Genomic DNA, 22,943 nt, shown 5'->3' on the forward strand with positions numbered 1-22,943 from the left:
TTAACAACCTTTTTTGTGGCGCCTTTCATTTACACACCAGTTTCATGTATGTGAGACAGCACAGGGATCATGGCAATGTCAATGATGTAATATGACATGTCACTAACCTCCATTTCCATACAGCAGAGAGCGGTTGAACAATGCCCCACTGTTCTCTTGCAGCTCAAGTGACAAAAGGTAGTACAAAGAACAGTATGTTGGTGATCTGAAGAAAATTGCTACCACATGTATAAGGCCAGTAACACAAAAGGGAGTTCCGTGGTCGAGGTCTTCAAAAGGGTTCTATCAAGGAGGAAGGGACTGACACAAACAGACTGTACCCAGGGACTGTCTCTTTAAATCTAGACATACTCAGCTGCTGCTCACCCATGCCAAAACATCACTACTACTATGGTGCCATTTCCTGTGAAGTCATTAGACAGCACCAGTTTCTTATCATGTAAGATGATACAATAAGGGTCTATGCTACATAATTTAGTTGTCTATATTATCTCTAAATTTAGAAGTCACAGTATAAATAAAATTTTAATCAACAAGTATTTTTATTACAAAGGGCCAAAAAGATTATTTTTTGCACAAGCAAATGGTGGCTTATAGAGGATACATTGTTTTAGCACGGGGTGGTTCTAAATAGTGTGGCTGAGTTGCAGATGGTAGATGATGTACAAAGTCAGAATTGTTAAATATCCGGCAAGGTCGCTTGCTGGTTAGAACTCTATGAGACTTAATTCGGCCCAGAACAGCTGTCAGCATTTTGCAAACAAATGGCCATTTTGTCAGGCCCCAGGTAGGGCTGGGCTGATGAGAGCAACACCTCGAACACAATAACTCAAATGGAGATCTACCACCAGACTTAAACTGCCACAGCCAACATTGCACAAAGCCAACACAATTAACAACAATATAACAAAAGCTTATATTTTCTGTAACTGTTTTTAGGATGTGCATTTTGTTTATTAAAAAGCATTACCTCTAGGTCCAACTGGCAGTAAAGATTGATAAGTGAACTCCAGTTTTTCACATTTCCAGTAAAAGATGATTTAGCTAAAAGCATAGGCACTGTCCGATGACCAATACCAGCCTCAAGTGTCACAACAATTGAGTCGATTGACATTTTAAGTGTCTCTCCAGTAGGGACATGCCTAGTAGCAGCCTCTGCCTTACTTTCACATTCATTTTCATACGATTCTTCAAGAAACCATAGCTTTAAATCTTTTGTTTCCTTCATATCCCATAGATCTGGTGGCACAGGACTAGTAAGTTCTTGCACTGCCTCAGGGGCTGGTGACAGAGCAGAAGTGATGGTGATCACAGTATTAATGATAATTGGTGAAACCTGGCAAAAGAGTACATGACATTCATTAGAAAAACTGTCTTCTAATTGTGATTACTTTGCAGTTCAACAAACCAACAAGTGACTTAGAATCGCCTACCAGTTTCAAATTACAAATATAAAAAAACACAAGTTGTTGAACAGGTAGAACTAAAGAAATACAACAATAGCTCGAAAGAAGAAGTTGTGTTTAGTTATGAGCATTGTCTCAGTGTTCCGCGAGGGGTCCATTCAACAATTCAGGCTTGATCTGATACTTTAAGAAGAATTACAAATTCCACCTACAAGTGTGAATGTCATTAATGATGGTATAGAGCATGGGTACTCACAAACTTTTTCTCAGGGGCCAAAATTGCAGTATGGTTCGTGGCCGAGGGCTGCACCGAAGGAAGGGCCAGTGGGTGGGGGGCGGGGTCGTGGATGGGGCTAATAGCGGGTCACACACACACCTTTTTCAAAACACTGATAGACAATGCTGTATTTTGAAACCAGATATAAACTACAAACCTACAAAGAGGACATTTTGAAAAACATTTTTAGTATCAGACAATAGTAATCTTAAGAGGCATGGCATGGTGATGATCCTGTAAAAAGGGCCAGGTCCAACATGATGTTGATGATCCTTTTTTCAGTGATGTCCAGGGAGTTTGTAGAACAACCTCAACACCTGTATTATCTCGTCATGTTTTATTGATGGTATAACATTGAACAATAAACTCCACATAAGTTTCAGATTTGAAAATAACTCTTCTTTTTCTTATTGAAAGGTTCTAAGGTTTATTGTTGTCAAATCATTTTGACCCCCCCCCCTCCTTCCCCCCCCCCCAACAACACATCTAAATCCTCTCCACAATATACATGTCAACCATTCTGAATAAGACACTTAAACATATTGTGCCAACGTGCACATGGAATGGCACCAAAGCTGCATCGTGGGAAAGGTGCGAGGAATTATAATAATCACTTGAATCTGAGCAATCGACCAACAACAGACAGCAGAACAAAACAGCGTCCAACAGCATATATATCCATGCACATAATAGTCTAAAGAAGTTCAAAATAGAACCTGGCCGACCACTGTCCACTACAATAATTTACTAAACTAGTGTAGTCTAACCTCCTTGGTCCCTATCCAATATGGTTTTCCTCCTAAAACTAGGACATGCAGCCAAGTACAATGTCGAAAGACGCCTTTAACTGCGGTCAGCAAGTACTGTGATAGTGGCCTAGAGGCAACACCCATTTCAGTTCTGCTACAGGGACACACAAATGGTTGTAAATGCTACTATACATATACACATAAGTTCAGTCTCTATTTCTAAGTGGATAGATAAAATTCTAGATATATCCAGCTACCTTCTGGAACCAACTCGTTTTGCTATGACAGAATATGTGATCCTTGTGGAAAGGAAATTCTGCAAAACCCTTGCAATCTAATGGTTCAAATAAAAAAAAAGTAGTCTTGGTTTTAAAAATAGCAGGCTACACAAACAAAACGGAGGAAATGCGATGTAGACCAAGTTGTCAGGCTGCTAAACGAAGGCACTCCATCCTTGCCTGCTGTGTTTTTCAAAGTTACCAAGATAAAATTCCAGTGTGCTTCATTTGGCTCACATATGATTGCAAAGGTTTTGGTTTTTTTTGTTTAGGGGGGAGGTGGAGACGGTCATTTACGCCACTGTTTGGAACGGGTGTTTTGGAAATAGATTACATCTCTGATCGGATGTTAGTACCTTTCAGAGTTTTTTTGCATGCACAAGACACCCGAATGAGATAATGAGCATTGGTACAGATGTCCCTGGAAGAGAAGCATGGACAGGAGCTGGCAGAAGGACAGGGGGCAAAGGATGTATTTATGCAGAAGTAACACCGAGGCACTTGAGTCACCTGTAATAAACCAGATGTATTGCTTCGTGCCAGGAAATATTTTCAGTGCTTCACAATACTCAATGACACCCCTAGCCATCCCTCACAGAAGACCCATCACCCTAGCTCCACTCCAACCCCTAAAACAACCCCCGAAAAACATGCCAAACCACAACCATAGGATAACATTGGAACCTGACCGATCCTCGCCAAAATTGGAGAGAGACTTTTCCCACCTCTCCCCTACTGGCACACAAACTCCCAAAACCCTAGCTTCACTCTAACCCACCCAAGAAAAAAAAATGCCAAAGACACCCCTCTCCCACCCATTGAAACAAATGCACTTACTGGGCAGGTAGCAGCATCTGGCAGCAGGCATAAACCAGGTGGCAGGAAGCGGATGAAAAAGCCCCGTAAAAGTTAGCTGCGAGCACGGACTTTTAAGGGGCCTTGGCTTCCCGCCAGTGGCCAGGCTCGTGACGTCACCGGTAAAGATAGAAGAGGGCCGCAGGAGCATGCGCAATGAAGCCGCTATCGCACATGCTCCAGCGGCCCTCTTTTGTGTTTACGGCTGCCATTGTAGTGTCTGCTGACAAGCGGTCCGGTCCGCGGGCTGCCAAGGTAGGTCAGTAGGGCCTCTGGCGGCCCACGGGCCGTACTTTGAGTACCACGGGTATAGAGAATAATATCTGACAAGACTTTAATTGATAAGGCAAATTTGCAATTATGAGGAGCAGTACAACAGGATCTTTTTATCCCTTCTAAACTACTAACCAGTCAGAAGAGTCTTATGATACAGCTAGTACCTATACAAGTGTTTGCAAATGGACAATCAACACTTAATATTTTGTTTTCAGAAGTTAAGACGTGGGCAAATGGGACTATTCATGGGAGGGAAAGTATAAGCGAAATATTGTTGGAGTAGAAGAAGCTAGAACAGGCCGTCTGAATGTTCTTGACAAGAGAAGGTAAAAAGAACTGTGTTAACAACTGAATTGTCCACATCATCAAGCACATAACAGGTGGCTGGATGGAATGTGTATGTTGACGTCACAGTCATCTGGTAAATTGGGTGCCATTTATTATTTTTTGAAAGCCTAAAAATTAGACAATACATCCTTTTAATTAAAAGTGAACAGTTTGCACTACAATAAATGTTGTCAAGAAAAAATAATTATATGTAGATGATCTTCTGAACAAAAGTAATCAACAACATAAACTTTGTCACAGTCACATTTATCCCCATTATTAAAACTCATGAAACAGGAAAAAAAGGTTCAATATACCTTCAAAGTTAGCGCTTCTATAGACAGCTCGATCATCTGAGGGCTGGAACTAGACTGCATACTTTGGAATAACAAATTGCAAGGCTGTAGAACCTGAATCCAAAAACATTAAAGTGCATATAAATATCAAAGCAATGCATAGGGTTGGCATATCAAACCTTCAATGGCTGTACAAATCAGGATGCTTGTGAAAAGTACTTGATTGGAAAATGTGTCTCCTTGCCTATTTTATCATTTGAAGCAACACTGTCACAAACTAGAAAGGACAGAGAAAGCAGAAAGCAGAAATTAAAAACACTTAGAAGGTGGCAAATGTTGTCATATCACTCTTTCTTATTGTTAACTTTGCCACTGATATTATAGAAATTGAGTAGGATTGCTACATCCATTTTGTGCTGAGCTGTGACCTCCACCTACTTTTAAAAAACAGTTTTTCCTTATAACAAATACTTTCCAGTTTGAAGGATGTCAAGAAAAAGCAAACCCACCGTAGTTATATTACCCATTCTCTTCTCCGGAAGAAATGGGCATGCTTTCATGTGCAGGTCCCTGACAGCAGCAGTCATCAGTTGCTCCTCAGGGCTATTCTTGATGCACAGTTCGCACTGTGTTGTTAATACTAAGGCAGGAGCGTCGCCTCTTGTTAAATCTGCCACAAACACAATCTCAGGATTCTTCACCACAATATTCATTTCCATTTTTGACACGGGCTGGACTGGCACTTTAAAAAACAGACATGGTTTTCAGTTGGCACATCAGAACTAGTTTCTGGAACAAATGTTATATGAATACAAAGGCTGCATTCTGCTTACAAACAGTAGTGTGTGTAAACAGAACTAAACACCGACAGAAAGAGATAGGCCACTCAGATAGCAGGGGCCAGGACTACTTAACTACAATAACATTAGAATCGAAAATCGTACTACTCAAGCACAGCCCAGCCCTCCTTCTCTGTTAAAAGTCTCAAGTAGCTTGTGCTGAAACATCAATAACAGACTGCAGATGGGGATAAAAAACTAAATAACTAACTAAATATGTGCGGAGCCTATAGACAGCAGTATAAAAAAGAAACCACGGTTTTGAAAAAGTTGTTTTCTGACAAACACGTTTTTGCAATATTCGAACTGTGCAATATTGATAATCAGAAGTGGTCCAAATCCCTAGAACCATATGTAAAAATCAGCTAAAATGCACTCATATTTTGGCAGGAAAAATTGTAAAATTGCTGCAGTGAAACTGTGAAACAATCACAACCATGTATATTGGTACTTCTTAATTTAATGTTACAAATAATCAAACTACATCACTTACAATAAACTGCTATTTCATATCTCAGGCAATGCTAGCCTCTATTGTTAGCCCATATTGACATGCCACTGAGATCCCCTTTTATTTGCTCAAGGTCATTCCCCCTTTTTTCTGGTGATTTTGCAAGCTGCTACTCTGTTGATAGATTGGGGAGAAACAACATTTCAGTAGGAATTTGTAGAAATTTATAGACACAAATCCTCACTAAAACATTAAAAATCCTGCTGCAGTGAAAATGCATACCAAAAAAGGGTGCTTTCTGCATAAAATGCATTTATGGGGAAAAATAAATTGTGTGACAAATGTGTGATAATGTAGCGTACATTTAGTAATACAGTCCCTCATAAATTGCAATGCACAAACTCCACTGGAGGCAGAATGATAAAAAAAAAACGCCAACAGCATGAGGAGAAACAGAAGTTATTCTTTGAAAGGAAATCAAAGCCCTCTCTCTCTAAATATATATTTCACAGAATATGTAGTAATAGGTCCCGCAGAAAACAGCTCTAACAAATCAGGCATAAAAAGGACCAGCAAATCAGAAACCTACCCGCTGATAGTAACCGTATTGGAAATATATTCACAGTACTTTTGCACTTAAGATTGAACATAATAAACACACAAACCTCCCTGTTCCTTGCCAGTTAATGTGGTATGCTTGGCATTTCTTTGTGCAGCAGAGCTGTGTTCGGTGGCTTTCACAAATACGTCTGCAACAGTAAGTAGAAACTCCATGCTGGCACAAAGATAAATATCTCGAACAACTGTATCAATAACCGTGCCTTCTCTTCCACTCTTGTAGCTTACATCTACCATGACATGTTTCTCACACCCGAGTTTCAACTCCAACATCCTGCAAGTAATAAAACAAGGTCTTAAAACAAACATGAATAGAAATGCCACACAAACGTTTAGATATAACTGAACTTAAGGACTCAAAGGCAAATAGTAAATAAATGGAAAACATGCAGAGCAATAGAAATGCTATGTCTGCAGTTTTTTTAGCAGTCTGCCAGAGTTTTTGACACACACAAAGAATAACATACAAAGAGCAACTTTGGCACAGTTCCCCGATCAGTCATCAGTTGCATGTGTCAGGCCCCTTCAGCTACCCATGAAGAACGTGTCATTCATATTGGAGTCAACCAAAAAGAATATCGCCTCTTCCCCAGGGTCCATCCATGTCAGTGGCGCGTTAGGTGTAGAAGGCCACCTATAGAGTATGTTAATTGAAAAGAAACTATTCTGACAGAACTCCACAGGACTTATTATATGTCACTGACATCTAGGAGTGCTGAACTGCGTAAAAATGAACACACCTGGAAATGTAAAACGAGTACATGCCGGCATGTGTAATAGGATGCACTTTTCAAAGACTGTCTTATTCATGTAGAAAATACTTTTCAAAACAGAACACCATTCCACTTATCCATTAATTACGGGGATGTTCAATCCCAATTCCAATAATAAAAACATATTTACTTCTAGCATTTGACAGGAGTAAACTTACAAGTGTTTGAAAGGTGAGAAACTACCTGCAAATTGGTGATGGTTTCTCAATAACTTGCAAGCTTTTAGGAGAGAGACAACCTTTATAGGTACCAATTAAAAAAAGAAAAAGAAAAAAGAAAAAAAGCGGAGAAGGGGAAGAGGAGGGTGCACAATGCCTGGCATAGGAGTACACAAATACAAGGAGAGAAAGGAGCACTCAGCCTCTCATTCCAGCACAGTTCGCCCCATTGCATTCTGGTAAATGCAGTTCACTTACTTCAAAGTGGCAATAGTTTTCCGCCTAAGCCGGTGCAGATAGTGCTGTTATTTCTAGACACTTGTTTTTGGGATTAGCCCTTCCTCAGCAGAGAGCAGAAGTAATAGAGAGCAGGCAAGTCATTTGAGGTTGCTGAAATGCTGCCGTCTCCACAGTAAGCAAAGTGCATTTACCAGGATGCAATGGGGTGATCTGCTCTGGGATGAGAGGCAGTGTGCTCCCCCCCCAAGCAACATAATTAGACCAGATGCACTGTGGTAAATGCAGTGCATGATAACACTTACTTTAGATGAAAGATTAAAATTCACCAGTGTTGCCACAAAAAATGTAATTCTGGATAGCTCTATGCTCTTACAAAAGACTAATCGATAAGGCACAGGCTGAGGACATCCAAAACTGTCAACTCTCATATAGCGAACAAAGAGATTTCCGGAGTAGCCCGTTTCCTTTCTTCCCTTGTCTGATCTAGATTGTAATCCATTCTAAACCCCTTTGTGACAAAGTACCTAAGAGGAAAAACATCATTCGGTAAAATAATTTGCAAAACCATTGCAATAAAAAGTTGATATAAAACGGTAAGAACAGGGGTAAAACCACATCCATGAGCAAACAATTAAAGTGAGTGCTGAAACACTAGCAGTCTGGAGAAAAGTAAAGATCGGCATATCTAAGAAGGTATGCAAGCCCTAAAATATATTGCACAACCAAGGACTCCTTAGAGAACACACAGATAAGGAGACATGAACCATAAAATACATGGAGTGAAGAAAAGCCATGTGAACATGAGCAAGCCATGGTAAAGGAGAACAAAAGAATCGAAGATAAAGCCATTCACTTATTCCATGGAATGAAAACCCATTTACAAACATTTCGGCAAGACTGGGGCGATAACCACAGCATGGAGAACATAAAGACAAAGACAAACTTCAAAAAGAAAAACCAACCATGAGCACATGATTTCAACACTAACTAAGCAATTAATTAGATACACAACTATCCAGTGATAGATGTAGACCAAAGTGCATGTTCCACCCAGTAGAAACACAGAGGTGTATAATCAGCAACAAAGCAGAACCTCTCACTATGTGAAGGGAGATCCAAGTCAGATCTGCATCAAAAGACAAGCAGAAAATAGAATCTCATGCAGAGAAAAACATGCAGTTGCCCTCAATGAAGAGGATAACAACAATCATTTGGCATATACAAATATGTACCCCCAGTAAAAGTATAATAAAAACATCATCAAAATGTTCCAAATATGTATCCCCTGAATAGGAGTGAAAGAACCAATCCGTATCCATCACCAATCATATATTCACATATAAAAATATGTGCACACATACATACACATATATAGATCTATATTTACACCAATATATGTATATATAGTCATCCCGAAAATTAATGAAATGTAAACAATATATATATTTATGTATGTTTTTTTGTAAAGCAAGAAAGGGTTCTGGTGTAGTAGGGTGAACCAAGGACAAGAGAAGACTCTATAGGGAATAAAGGGCATCAAGGATGCACTAGAAAGAGCTGCAAGGACGAGAACCATAAAATGGACAAGATCCTCAAGAAAGAACCTATCCGAGTGGGATGAATACATCCAACGACAGCACACCTTCAAGTGTGAATCCAACTACAATAAGGAGATTCTAAACAAGGGAAACAACTACTGACACACCGTTACTTTCAGTGTGAAGGGCTTAGACTTTACCCATGAGGCCACAGGTAACTCCATGTAAAATAAAAGTAATTGTACCCATATGAGGGATCAACAATGAACTTCAGCACACATGCGAGATATAAATCTTCGCAGAGAAGAAGAAATATCCCTGAAAAGGGAAAAAACATTCGAAAGGAAGGAATTCTGCATGCCAGTGCAAAAATGTAAAACACCACCCAAGAGTTGAACAACAATTAGTCTACACAAAAGACCAAGCAAAAGCAATAAGAGATACATCTCTACGAAGACAAATCATGAATTGACCTAAGTCCTGAAGAAAAAGAAGAATAGTAAAAGGACTTATGAACACTATAGAAAGTCCATAGCAAAGTGTGGAAATTACGTAGACTGTAACAAATACGTAATAGAAACCTTATAAGAAGATAGTCATATCACAGGAAAAAATAAACACGCCCCTTAAGACTGAAGCACTATGGCCACATTAGGGGACAGTACAAAGGGATGTATGACAGAACACTCAGACATAGAACACCCAGAAAGCTGAAAAAACCTTTAGGTCCTTAAAGGAATGCTAGTAAAAAGGAAGTTGAATGGCAAACATATAGTGAGTGTTAGTATACTAACATACAATGGAAATACTCTACTTAATGTATGATATATGTAGAAAAGTAGCATTTTTCTAGCACAGCCACCCCTACATTTTGCCTGGTGTTTAGACTGTAGTACACTGGGATCCTGCTAACCCTGGACTCCAGTCTCAGTGCTCTTTCCTCTAAACTTTGTTACATGGTAACTTTTACACCCCACAATTGGCATATCAGTCCGATCACGCATGTCAGTCCCTAGTATATGGCACTTAGGAACCCAGGGGCACTGGTACACCAGGGCACTCCCATGGGCTGCAGCATGTATTATGCCACCCATGAGAGCCCATGCAAACTGTGTCTGCATGCCTTCCATTGCAGCCTGTGTGAAACAGTGCATGCACCTTTTAACTGCAGAAACAAGGCTTGCCTTATATCATGGTAACTGCACTCTGACCCTGTAAGTCACCCCTCTGGTAGGCCCTTCAGCCCAAGAGCAGGGTGCATGTCCTCAAGTGTGAGGGTGCCCCTGCATGAACAGGGTACCCCTACAAACCCGAGACTCCATTCCCTGGCCTTTGTAAGTACGGGAAAGCCATCTTAAGGTATGTAGTGGACACTGGTCAACACGGGTGGTCCAACTACATAATGGCTTCTCCGAACCTAGGCATGTTTGGAATCAAGCAACTATACCGATTCCAGTACTAGCTGCATGATCTAAGAAGAACCCCCAGTTCTGCCTGTGCAGTCTTACGGGGTCCGGCTGCCAGCCCACACTACTGCCGACCGCAGACACTGTTCTGCCCTCCTGCCAATGAGGCTAACTCAAGCAGGGGAAGCCAGAACAACAGATTTCCTACAAGGGAGAGGTGTGACCACCTCTCCCATTGAAACAAGTATCTCTGGGTTTGGGTGGCCTCTCAGCGCCACCAGACTGCTTTGAAGGGCAAATTTGGTGCCTGTATGAAGCTCACCTGGTGTGCGGTGGACACCTACAGTGTTGTCACCTTATACCAGGCAACACCTATTAGTGAGTGAACACCCTGTCTAGGAAGTTAGGGCTCTCTAGAGGTAAATGGGGATGAGCAGCCAAGACTCATCTAGGAGGAGTGAAAAGCACTTGCAAAACCACAGCAGTCACACAGCAACTTATGACACCTGAAAGAACCACACAGTGTTGCAAAAATAAATATACTTTATTATATTAACACTGAACTAGATCACTTATAGGCAATCCATATGTGTTTGTGTGTGTGTGTATATATATATATATGGAAAATGTCACTTACCCAGTGTACATCTGTTCGTGGCATGTTGCGCTGCAGATTCACATGCTGTGCACTGTTCCTGCCATCTAGTGTTGGGTTCGGAGTGTTCCAAGTTGTTTTTCTTCACCCATGAGTCATGTAAGTACAAAATTAAGATTCCACGAAGGTACTGGTGAGGTACTTGGAGGTATGATCCTTTTTAGTCCTTCCATAAAGGCTTTAATAACTGGGATTCTAAAAAGTGACTTTGTATGTTTAATCTGCAGGTAAGAAGATATTGCAGTGAGATGAATTTTGATGGAAGAAAAAGCGAGATTTGCTTTTTGTAAGTGTAGTAAGTAACTCACAATGTTTTGTATGGAGGCCTCTAATGGCATGATTTTATTTGCTTGCCAGTAGAAAACAAACCTTTTTCACTTATTAGCATAACAATGCCTTGTTGTCGGTTTCCTTGCCTGTTTAATGACTTCCATACACTCATTTGAAAGGTTTAGATAGCCAAATTCTAAGACTTCAGGAGCCAGATTGCTAGGTTGAGCGATGCTGGATTGGGGTGTCTGATCTGTTGTTTGTGTTGTGTTAACAGATCTGGTCTGTTTGGGAGTTTGATGTGCGGTACTACCGAGAAATCCAACAGTGTGGTGTGCCACGGTTGGCGAGCCCACGTTGGTGCTATGAGTATTAGTTTGAGTTTGTTTTGACTCAGTTTGTTGACTAGGAAAGGAATGAGAGGGGGAAAAGCGTAAGCAAATATCCCTGACCAACTGATCCATAGAGCATTGCCCTTGGACTGAGGGTGTGGGTACCTGGATGGGAAGTTTTGGCATTTTGTTTTGTTGCAAACCCATCTATGTCTGGTGTCCCCCAGCGGTAGAAGTAATTTTGTAGAATCTGGGGATGTATTTCCCACTCGTGAGTTTGCTGGTGATCTCGACTGAGATTGTCGGCTAACTGATTGTGAATGCCTGGTATATATTGTGCTATTAGGCGAATGTTGTTGTAAATTGCCCAATGCCAATTTTTTTGTGCTAGGAGACACAGTTGTGACAAGTGTCCCCCCCCTGTTTGTTTAAATAGTACATTGTTGTCATATTGTCTGTTTTGACAAGAATGTGTTTGTGGAATAGAAGGGGTTGAAAGGCTTTTAGTGCTAGAAAGACTGCTAGTAGTTCAAAGAGATTTACGTGAAGTTGTTTTTGTTGACTGTCCCATTGACCTTGTATACTGTGATTGTGGAGGTGTGCTCCCCACCCAATCATGGAAGCGTCTGTTGTGATAATGGCGTGAGGCACTGGGTCTTGAAATGGCCGCCCTTTGTTTAAATTTACAGGGTTCCACCACTGAAGCGAAGAGTGTGTTTGGCGGTCTATCAACACTAGATCTTGAAGTGGACCCTGTGCCTGCGTCCATTGTTTTGCGAGGCACTGCTGTGAGGGCCGCATGTGTAGCTGTGCGTTTGGGACAATAGCGATACATGAGGACATCATGTCTAGTAGTTTCATTACAAACCTGACAGTGTATTGTAGGTTTGGCTGCATGCTTGATATTATATTTTGAAACGATTGAACTCTTTGTGGACTTGGAGTGGCAATTGCTTTTTGTGTGTTGAGTGTGGCTCCCAAGTATTGCTGTATTTGGGATGGTTGCAAGTGAGATTTTTGGTAATTTATAGAAAACCCTAGTTTGTGTAGAGTATCTATTACATACTGCGTGTGACTTTGACACTGGTGTTGAGTGTTGGCTTTTACCCATGTGTCCGTGGTAATGTCTGACCAATTGTTGTGGTATTTTGTTAATTTCCCCCCCCCCCCCCCCCCCTCCCCACTGGTGACGTGTGTTGGGGGAGTGTGACATTGAAGTCACTGTCTGCTGCTTGGGGTCTGCTTGGCAGGCTGAAATTTTCCCCTTGCTCTTGGGAACTGTCCTCTTTAGGAACCACAAAACCCCCCTCTCTGGTACTGAGACTGGTAAGTGGGTTTTGTTTGGGAGGTGATGGTTCTGAGGGTTGGTGTCTAAACCCTCCCCTAAACTGTGTCTTCCTAAATGTTCCACTATATTGAGAAGAATAGAGCGCGCCCATGGCTTTGGCCGTGTCTGTGTCCTTCTTCATTTTCTCTATTGTGGTGTCCACCACCAGCCCGAATAGTTGGTGTTGGTTTAACGGCATATTTAATACCGCCTGTTGTATTTCTGGCTTAAAACCAGAACTTCGTAGCCATGCATGCCTCCTGATAGTAACTGCTGTATTGACAGTCCGTGCTGCTGTATCAGCAGAGTCCAGTGCAGAGCGGAGCTGGTTGTTGGAGATGGCTTGTCCCTCCTCCACCACCTGTTGAGCACACTTCTGATGCTCTTTTGGTAGATGTTGGATAATATCCTGCATTTCGTCCCAATGTGCTCTGTCGTAACGGGCGAGAAGGGCTTGTGAATTGGCGATACGCCACTGGTTGGCCGCTTGCGATGCCACTCTTTCCCCACTGCGTCAAACTTACGGCTTTCTTTATCAGGGGGTGGCGCATTGAGAATTTGCCCGCTTTCTTGCGGCCCCCACTACAACTGAGTCCGGAGGGAGCTGTTGTGTAATAAACACAGGGTCTGATGGGGGAGGTTTATATTTTTTCTTGACCCTTGTTGTAATGGCCCTTTCTTTTCACCGGATCCTGAAAAACCTGTTATGCATGCTTAAGCATGCCTGGTAACATTGGCAAGCTTTGATACGAAGCATGCATGGATGCCAGAGTGTTAAACAGAAAGTCATCCTCCACTGGATCTGAATGCATAGTAAAATTATGAAATGTTGCTGCTCTGGTCAATACTTGTGTATAAGATGTGCTATCCTCTGGATGTGAAGGCTTTGAAGGATAACACTCAGGACTATTGTCCAAAACTGGTGGGTCGTATAGATCCCAGGGGTCTGCATCGTCCTGTGTCATCCCAGTATGTGTGGGTGACTGTGCCATTGGTGTGCCAACTGGTGACCGTTGTGGCGAGTGAAGTGGAGACGTTTGGGGGGAGAAATGTGGTAGTGGTGACCTTTCTCTAACCACTTTGGCTTTTGGTGGCTCAGTTTCAGTCTCATGAAACGCCAGTTTTCTTTTAAATTTGAGTGGAGGGATGGTTTGTATTTTCCCTGTGTCTTTTTGGATTTGTAGCTAGGTTGAGTCTGGTCAAGCTCTTCCAAATCCAGTTCCTGCTCGAATCTGTGCCTCTCCTTGAGTTGGTGAGAGAGCCCATGCTCTTCCATATAGGAAGTCTTTTTCGGCTCCAAAGCCGTTTTTTGCGGTACCGAAACCACCATGGATACTGTCGGTCTCGGCTCCGAGATGCTCTTTTGAGGCTTGCTCGATTCGACCAATCGATGTCGACTCTTTTCAGTGCCAGATTCTCGACCTGAGTCGTAAGACTTCGGCACTATCTTGGCCTTTTTGGGTGCCAATAATGGTATTTGGTCACCACCTTTCTTGTGGGTCGAGCCATGGCCTTCCGGCAGTGACGTCCCCGAGGCCTTTTGTTTCTTCATTTGACTTTGGCCGCCAAAGCGGTTGCGTTGTCGGTGCCGATGTATCTGTACTAAACCGGTCGCGAACGCAAACAATACTGACGGATTTCGATGTTTTTCTAAGTTTTCCCGATTCGAATTACAGAGCGAGGAGGAACACGTCCAAACCCAATGGTGGAAAGAAAACAATCTAAGATGGAGTCGACGCCCATGCGCAATGGAGCCGAAAGGGAGGAGTCACTCGGTCCCGTGACTCGAAAAGACTTCTTCGAAGAAAAACAATTTCTAACACCTTGAGCCCAACACTAGCTGGCAGGAACAGTGCACAGCATGTGTATCTGCAGCTACACATGCCATCGAATATATATATATATATATATATATATATATATATATATATATATATGGAAAATGTCACTTACCCAGTGTACATCTGTCCTTGACATGAGTCGCTGCAGATTCACATGCTTTGCACATCCCGCCATCTAGTGTTGGGCTCGGAGTGTTACAAGTTGTTTTTCTTCGAAGAAGTCTTTTCGAGTCACAAGATCGAGGGACTCCTCCCCTTTAGGCTCCATTGCGCATGGGCGTCGACTCCATCTTAGATTGTTTTCCCCGCAGAGGGTGAGGTAGGAGTTGTGTATTATAGTAGTAGTGCCCATGCAATGGAGTGAATATGTATGTACATAATGTAGTTTAAAGTGACATATTTACAAATTTGCAAATGTTCAAGATCAACTTCGAAACGGCTACAGGCTCCCGGGGAGGCGGGTGGGCGCATGTGAATCTGCAGCGACTCATGCCACGAACAGATGTACACTGGGTAAGTGACATTTTCCGTTCGATGGCATGTGTAGCTGCAGATACACATGCTTTGCATAGACTAGTAAGCAGTTATCTCCCCAAAAGCGGTGGTTCAGCCTGTAGGAGTTGAAGTTGTTTGAAACAAAGTTCGTAATACTGCTTGGCCTACTGTGGCTTTTTGTGCTGTTAACACATCCACGCAGTAGTGTTTGGTAAACGTATGAGGCGTAGACCATGTGGCTGCCTTACATATTTCAGTCATTGGAATATTTCCTAGAAAGGCCATGGTAGCACCTTTCTTTCTAGTGGAGTGTGCCTTTGGTGTAATAGATAGTTCTCTTTTTGCTTTGAGATAGCAAGTTTGAATGCATTTAACTATCCATCTAGCAATGCCTTGTTTGGAAATCGGATTTCCTGCATGAGGTTTTTGGAAAGCAAAAATAATTGTTTTGTTTTCCGAATTTGTTTTGTTCTGTCAATGTAGTACATTAACGCTCTTTTGATGTCTAATGTATGTAGTGCTCTTTCAGCTACAGAATCTGGCTGTGGGAAGAACACTGGTAATTCTACTGTTTGATTCAAGTGGAACGGTGATATGACTTTTGGTAAAAATTTAGGATTTGTCCGTAGAACTACCTTATGCTTGTGTATTTGAATAAATGGTTCTTGTATGGTAAATGCTTGAATCTCACTTACTCTTCTTAGAGATGTGATGGCAATTAGAAATGCAACTTTCCATGTTAAGTATTGCATTTCACAAGAGTGCATGGGCTCAAAAGGTGGACCCATGAGTCGTGTTAAGACAATGTTGAGGTTCCATGAAGGAACTGGTGGTGTTCTTGGTGGTATAATTCTCTTTAGGCCTTTCATAAACGCTTTTATGACTGGTATCCTAAATAGTGAAGTTGAGTGCGTAATTTGCAGGTAAGCTTAAATTGCGGTAAGATGTATCTTAATGGAAGAAAAAGCTAGCTTTGACTTTTGCAAATGTAGTAAGTATCTTACGATGTCTTTGGCAGATGCGTGTAAGGGTTTAATTTGATTATTATGGCAGTAATAAACAAATCTTTTCCACTTATTTGCATAGCAATGTCTAGTGGTAGGTTTCCTAGCTTGTTTTATGACTTCCATACATTCCTGTGTAAGGTCTAAGTGTCCGAACTCTAGGACTTCAGGAGCCAAATTGCTAGATTCAGCTATGCTGGATTTGGGTGTCTGATCTGTTGTTTGTGTTGAATTAACAGATCTGGTCTGTTTGGTAGTTTGACATGAGGCACTACTGAGAGGTCTAGTAGTGTTGTGTACCAAGGTTGACTTGCCCAAGTTGGTGCTATTAGTAGGAGTCTGAGTTTCTTTTGACTCAACTTGTTTACCAGATACGGAAGGAGTGGGAGAGGGGGAAAAGCGTATGCAAATATCCCTGACCAACTCATCCATAACGCATTGCCCTGAGACTGATCTTGTGGGTACCTGGTTGCGAAGTTTCGGCATTTTGCGTTTTCCTTTGTTGCAAATAGATCTATTTGTGGTGTTCCCCAACTTTGGAAGTAAGTGTTCAATATTTGGGGGTGAATCTCCCATTCGTGGATCTGTTGGTGATCCCGAGAGAGATTGTCTGCTACCTGATTCTGAATCCCTGGAATAAACTGTGCTATTAGGAGAATGTGGTTGTGAATCGCCCAATGCCATATTCTCTGTGCCAGGAGACACAACTGTGTTGAGTGTGTCCCTCCCTGTTTGTTAAGGTAATACATTGTTGTCATGTTGTCTGTTTTGACAAGAATGTGTTTGTGGCTTATTATGGGTTGAAATGCCTTTAACGCTAGAAATACTGCCAGTAGTTCTAAGTGCTTTATGTGAAACTGTTTTTGCTGAGTGTCCCATTGTCCCTGGATGTTGTGTTGATTGAGGTGTGCTCCCCACCCTATCATGGAGGCATCTGTCGTTATTACATATTGTGGCACTGGGTCTTGGAAAGGCCGCCCTTGGTTTAAATTTATATTGTTCCACCATTGAAGCGAGGTGTATGTTTGGCGGTCTATCAACACTAGATCTAGAAGTTGACCCTGTGCCTGTGACCATTGTGATGCTAGGCCCTGTTGTAAGGGCCGCATGTGCAACCTTGCGTTTGGGACAATGGCTATGCATGAGGACATCATGCCTAGGAGTTTCATCACCATTTTGACTTGCATTTTTTGTTTTGGATACATGGCCTGTATTACATTGTGAAATGCCTGTACCCTTTGTGGGCTTGGAGTGGCAATCCCTTTTGCTGTGTTGATTGTCGCCCCTAAGTATTGCTGTGTTTGACACGGCTGAAGGTGTGACTTTGTGTAGTTTGTGGAGGGTTTCTATGACATACTTTGTGTGTTGTGAACACCGTTCTAGCGTGTTGGTTTTGATTAACCAATCGTCTAGGTACGGGAACACATGTATTTGCTGCCTTCTGATATGTGCAGCTACCACTGCCAGGCATTTTGTAAAAACTCTTGGCGCAGTTGTTATTCCGAATGGCAACACCTTGAATACGTAATGTACCCCTTGGAATACAAACCTTAAGTACTTTCTTTGTGAAGGATGTATCGGTATATGGAAGTATGCATCCTTTAGGTGTAGTGTTGTCATGTAGTCTTGTTGTTTGAGCAGTGGGATTACGTCCTGTAATGTCACCATGTGAAAGTGAACTGATTTGATGTAGGTATTTAATGTTCTGAGATCTAATATAGGTCTAAGAGTCTTGTCCTTTTTGGGTATGAGAAAGTACAGAGAGTAAACTCCTGTTCCTTTCTGTTGAATTGGTACTAATTCTATTGCTCCTTTTTGTAGCAACGCTTGGACCTCTAGTCCTAGAAGATCCATGTGTTGTTTTGACATATTGTGTGTTTTCGGTGGGACGTTTGGAGGGAATTTGAGAAATTCTATGCAATAACCCAGCTGGATAATTGCTAGGACCCAAGTGTCTCTTGTTATTTCCTCCCAATGTTTGTAAAACTTGGTTAGTCTCCCCCCCACAGGTGTTATGTGTTGAGGATTTGTGACGTGGAAGTCACTGCTTGTTTTGAGGAGTTTTGGGACTTTGGAACTTCCCTCTATTCTTTTGGAATTGTCCCCCTCTATATTGCCCCCGAAAATTTTCCTGCTGATATTGGCTTTGATAAGTGGGCCTTGCTTGTGAGGTTGTGGCTTCTGTGGGTTGACCTCGAAACCCCCCCCTAAATTGTGTCTTGCGAAATGTGCCTCTGCTCTGTGGGGAGTAGAGTGCGCCCATGGCTTTTGCCGCATCAGTGTCTTTTTTAAGTTTCTCAATAGCAGTGTCCACCTCCGGCCCAAACAACTGCTGTTCATTAAAAGGCATATTCAGCACGGCTTGTTGTATTTCCGGTTTGAATCCTGACGTACGCAACCATGCGTGTCTCCTTATTGTTACTGCAGTATTTACTGTCCTTGCAGCTGTATCTGCTGCATCCATTGCTGACCATATCTGATTATTTGAGATACTTTGTCCTTCCTCCACCACTTGTTGTGCCCTTTTCTGGAATTCTTTGGGTAAAGTGTTCTATGAAATGCTGCATTTCGTCCCAATGAGCTCTATCATATCTTGCCAGAAGTGCTTGTGAGTTGGCAATTCACCATTGGTTTGCTGCTTGTGCTGCAACCCTTTTCCCCGCTGTGTCGAATTTGCGACTCTCCTTGTCTGGAGGTGGAGCGTCTCCCGAGGTGTGAGAGTTTGCTCTCTTGCGAGCTGCCCCAACAACCACAGAGTCTGGTGTGAATTGCTGCGTAATATAAACAGGGTCTGTTGGCGGTGGCTTGTACTTTTTCTCCACCCTTGGAGTTATTGCCCTGCCTTTCACAGGATCCTGAAATACTTGTTTGGAGTGTTTTAGCATTCCAGGGAGCATAGGTAAGCTTTGGTATTGGCTATGAGTGGAGGATAGTGTATTAAACAAAAAGTCATCCTCAATCGGTTCGGCATGCAAGGTGACGTTATGAAAAGCAGCTGCCCTTGAGACCACCTGCGTGTAGGATGTACTGTCTTCAGGTGGCGACGGTCTCGCGGGGTAACAGTCTGGGCTGTTATCTGATACCGGAGCATCATAAAGGTCCCATGCGTCGGGATCATCTTGACTCATTGCAGTATGAGTCGGGGATTGCATTAGTGGTGGAGTGGCTACCAGTGATGTGTGCATTGATGGTGGTGGAGATGGTGGCGGAGTTGTTTGTATTGCCACCTTTGCCTGTGGCTGCTTGTCCTTTTCTTGAAAGGCAAGTCTTCTTTTCATTTTAATTGGGGGAAGAGTGCTTATCTTCCCTGTGTCCTTTTGAATGCGGAGCCTCATTTGAGTGTAGTCTGGCTCCATTGATTCAAGTTCTTGTCCGAACTTATGTCGTTGCATTTGGGAGGACAACCCCTGTTCCTCTGTGTAGGAACCTGTTTTCGGTTCGAAGGCTGGGTGTTTCGGAATCGAAACTTTTTAGGTCGCCTTTTTGGGCTCCGATGAAACCTTCTTTATTTTCGGCGTCGTGGTGTCTCGGTGCCGACCCATTTCGGTGCCACTGTCTCGGTGCCGAACTTGCTCAGAGCCGCTATCTCGGGCCCGAGATTGCTGTGTGCCGGTATCTCGACCGGAGTCGGATGACTTCGACACAAGCATGACCTTTTTCGGTGCCGATGATCGGTCACCTATTTTTCGGGTTAAGCCATGGTCTGTTGGCGGTGGCGTCCCCTGGGCTTTTGTGGTCTTCTCGTGAGTTTTATGTTTTGACGTCTTACTCACGGTTTTCGGCGTTTCTTCAGGATCAAGCTCGTCTGAGTCCGACTCCTGAATGGAGAAGGTTTCTTCTTCCTCCTAGAAACGCCCTTGTCCTGTCGGCGCCGACGCCATCTGCAGTCTTCTCGCTCTTCGGTCTCTTAATGTCTTCCTCGACCGAAACACTCGACAGTTTTCACAAGTATCTTCCTTGTGCTCTGGAGACAAACACAAGTTACAGACCAGATGCTGATCTGTATACGGATACTTGTTGTGACATTTTGGGCAGAAGCGGAATGGGGTCCGTTCCATCAGCCTTGAAGAGACACATGGCTGGGCCGACCAGGCCCCGACGGGGGATCGAAAAAAAAACCGAAAGGCCACCGGAGCTCTTCCAATGTCGGTGTCGATCTGTTGTAGCTAACCCGATACCGAACGCAAACAATACCGACGATTTTTCCGAAATTCTAACTAACTTTCCAACCTGAAACACGGAGCGAAAAGGAACACGTCCAAAACCGATGGCGGAAAAAAAAATATCTAAGATGGAGTCGACGCCCATGCGCAATGGAACCGAAAGGGGAGGAGTCCCTCGATCTCGTGACTCAAAAAGACTTCTTCGAAGAAAAATAACTTGTAACACTCCGAGCCCAACATCTGCATCTACACATGCCATCGAACATATATATATGTGGAAAATGTCACTTACCCAGTGTACATCTGTCGTGGACATGTAGTGCTCGAGCTTCACATGCTATGCATTGCTTCTGCCATCTAGTGTTGGGCTCGGAGTTTTACAAGTAGTTTTTCTTCAAAGAAGTCTTTTTCGAGTCACAGGATCGAGTGACTCCTTCTCTCGGTCATAGTGCGCATGGGCATCAACTCCTTTGTTAGATTGTTTTACCGCAAAAAGGTGTAGGAAGAAGTGATAGAGTGAAAGAATGTGAATGTGCTATAAATGTAATAAGTAAATAAGATGCCCATGCAAATGTAAATGGATATACATATGTACAAATAAGAAACTGCAATGACAACGGGCTTCTGGGAAGGTGCATGTGAATCTGCAGCACTACATACCACGAACAGATGTACACCTGGGTAAGTGACATTTTCTGTACAATGGCATGTGTAGCTGCAGATACACATGCTATGCATAGACTAAAAAGCCGTTGCTGTCCCCAAAATAAGCGGTGGCTAGCCTGCAGGAGTTGGAGTTGTTTGAAATAATGTTTTTAGGACAGCTTGACCAACATTGGCCTGTTGCTTTGAACATACATCCACAAAGTAATGCTTTGTAAATGTATGTGGTATAGACAATGTATCAGCTTTGCATATGTCTGCCATTGGTATGTTTCCTAAAAATGCCAAAGAAGCACCTTTTTTTCTAGTGGAATGAGCTTTAGGTGTTATTAAAAGTTGTCGTTTTGCCTTAGAGTAACATGTTTGAATACATTAATAATTCATCTAGCTAATACTTGTTTAGAGATAAGATTACCTTTATGTGGTTGTTGAAAGGCAACAAAAAGCTGTTTAGTTTTTCTGAACTCTTTTGTTCTATCCATATAATACATTATAGCTCTTTTAAGGTCAAGAGTGTGAAATGCTCTTTCAGCAGTTGAATCTGGCTGTGGGAAGAAGACTGGCAATTCCACTGTTTAGTTTATGTGAAAAGGCGAAACAACCTATGGCAAAAATGTTTGATTAGTTATAAGTACAACTTTATGCTTGTGTACTTGTTAAAAAAGGTTCCTGAAGAGTGAATGCCTCTATTTCACTAACTCTTCTTAATGAAGTAATTACTACTAAGAAGGCAACTTTCCGAGTTAGAAATTGGATCTCACACAAATGCATGGGTTCAAAAGGTGGGCCCATTAGTCTTGTGAGTACAATATTTCGATTCCAAGCAGGAATTGGAGGTGTTCTCAGTGGAATAATACGTTTTTGTCCTTCCATGAAGGCTTCAATAACTGGAACTCTAAAGAGAGGAATGTTGTATCGTTTGAAAGTATGCTGATATGGCAGTAAGAATGATTTTAATAGATGAGAAAGCTAAATTTGACTTTTGTAAATGAAGTAGGTAGCAAACAACATCTTGTATTGATGCTGTAAGTGGGTCGATATTTTTAGATGGACTGTAATAAACAAATCATTTCCACTTGTTAGCATAGCATTGTCTAGTTGTAGGTTTGCGTGCTTGTTTGAGAACTTCCATACATTCTAATGGAAGTTGCAAGTATCCAAATTCTATGACTTCAGGAACCAAACCGCTAAGTTAAGAGCACTGGGATTGGGGTATCTGATCTGTCCTTTGTTTTGTGTTAACAAATCCAGTCTGTTGGAAAGTTCGCAATGAGGTACTACTGACAGGTCTAGTTGTGTGGTGTACCAATGTTGTCGTTCCCACCTGGAGGCTATGAGTATCATGGTGAGAGAGGTTTGACACAGTTGTTGACCAGAAATGGAAGTTGTGGGAGAAGGGGAAAAGCGTAAAGAGATATCCCTGACCTGTTGATCCATAGAGCATTGCCCTAGGACAGAGGGAGTGGGTGTCTGAATGCCAAGTTTTGGCCTTTTGCATTTTTGCTTGTTGCGAATAGGTCTATTTCTGGTCTCCCCCACTTTTGAAAGTACTGTTGAAGTACCTGAGAGTGAATCTCGCATTCCTGTATCTGTTGGTGTGTTCTGCTTAGGAGATCCGCTAGCTGATTGTGTATTCCTGGAATGTGTTCTGCTAGTAAGTGAAAGTGATTGTGAATTGCCCATTTCCATATTGTTTGGGCTAGAAG

The 22,943-nt window shown here is 42.4% G+C and overlaps 1 protein-coding gene across 2 annotated transcripts in view; it reads right to left on the reverse strand.

Annotated features, from left to right (window-relative positions):
- Positions 1 to 22,943, reverse strand: part of VPS13A (vacuolar protein sorting 13 homolog A) — a 1,844,906-nt gene that overhangs the window by 1,028,883 nt on the left and 793,080 nt on the right. For both annotated transcript variants that reach the window (XM_069230089.1, XM_069230094.1), the window contains exons 38-41: positions 6,420 to 6,646; positions 4,974 to 5,206; positions 4,486 to 4,578; positions 971 to 1,336 (exon numbers count right to left, since the gene is read on the reverse strand). In XM_069230089.1, the coding sequence (XP_069086190.1) occupies positions 971 to 1,336; positions 4,486 to 4,578; positions 4,974 to 5,206; positions 6,420 to 6,646 (919 nt within the window). The remainder of the gene's footprint in view (positions 1 to 970; positions 1,337 to 4,485; positions 4,579 to 4,973; positions 5,207 to 6,419; positions 6,647 to 22,943) is intronic.

This window comes from Pleurodeles waltl, chromosome 1_1, assembly GCF_031143425.1.
Source record: "Pleurodeles waltl isolate 20211129_DDA chromosome 1_1, aPleWal1.hap1.20221129, whole genome shotgun sequence".
Classification (NCBI taxonomy): Eukaryota; Metazoa; Chordata; class Amphibia; order Caudata; family Salamandridae; genus Pleurodeles; species Pleurodeles waltl.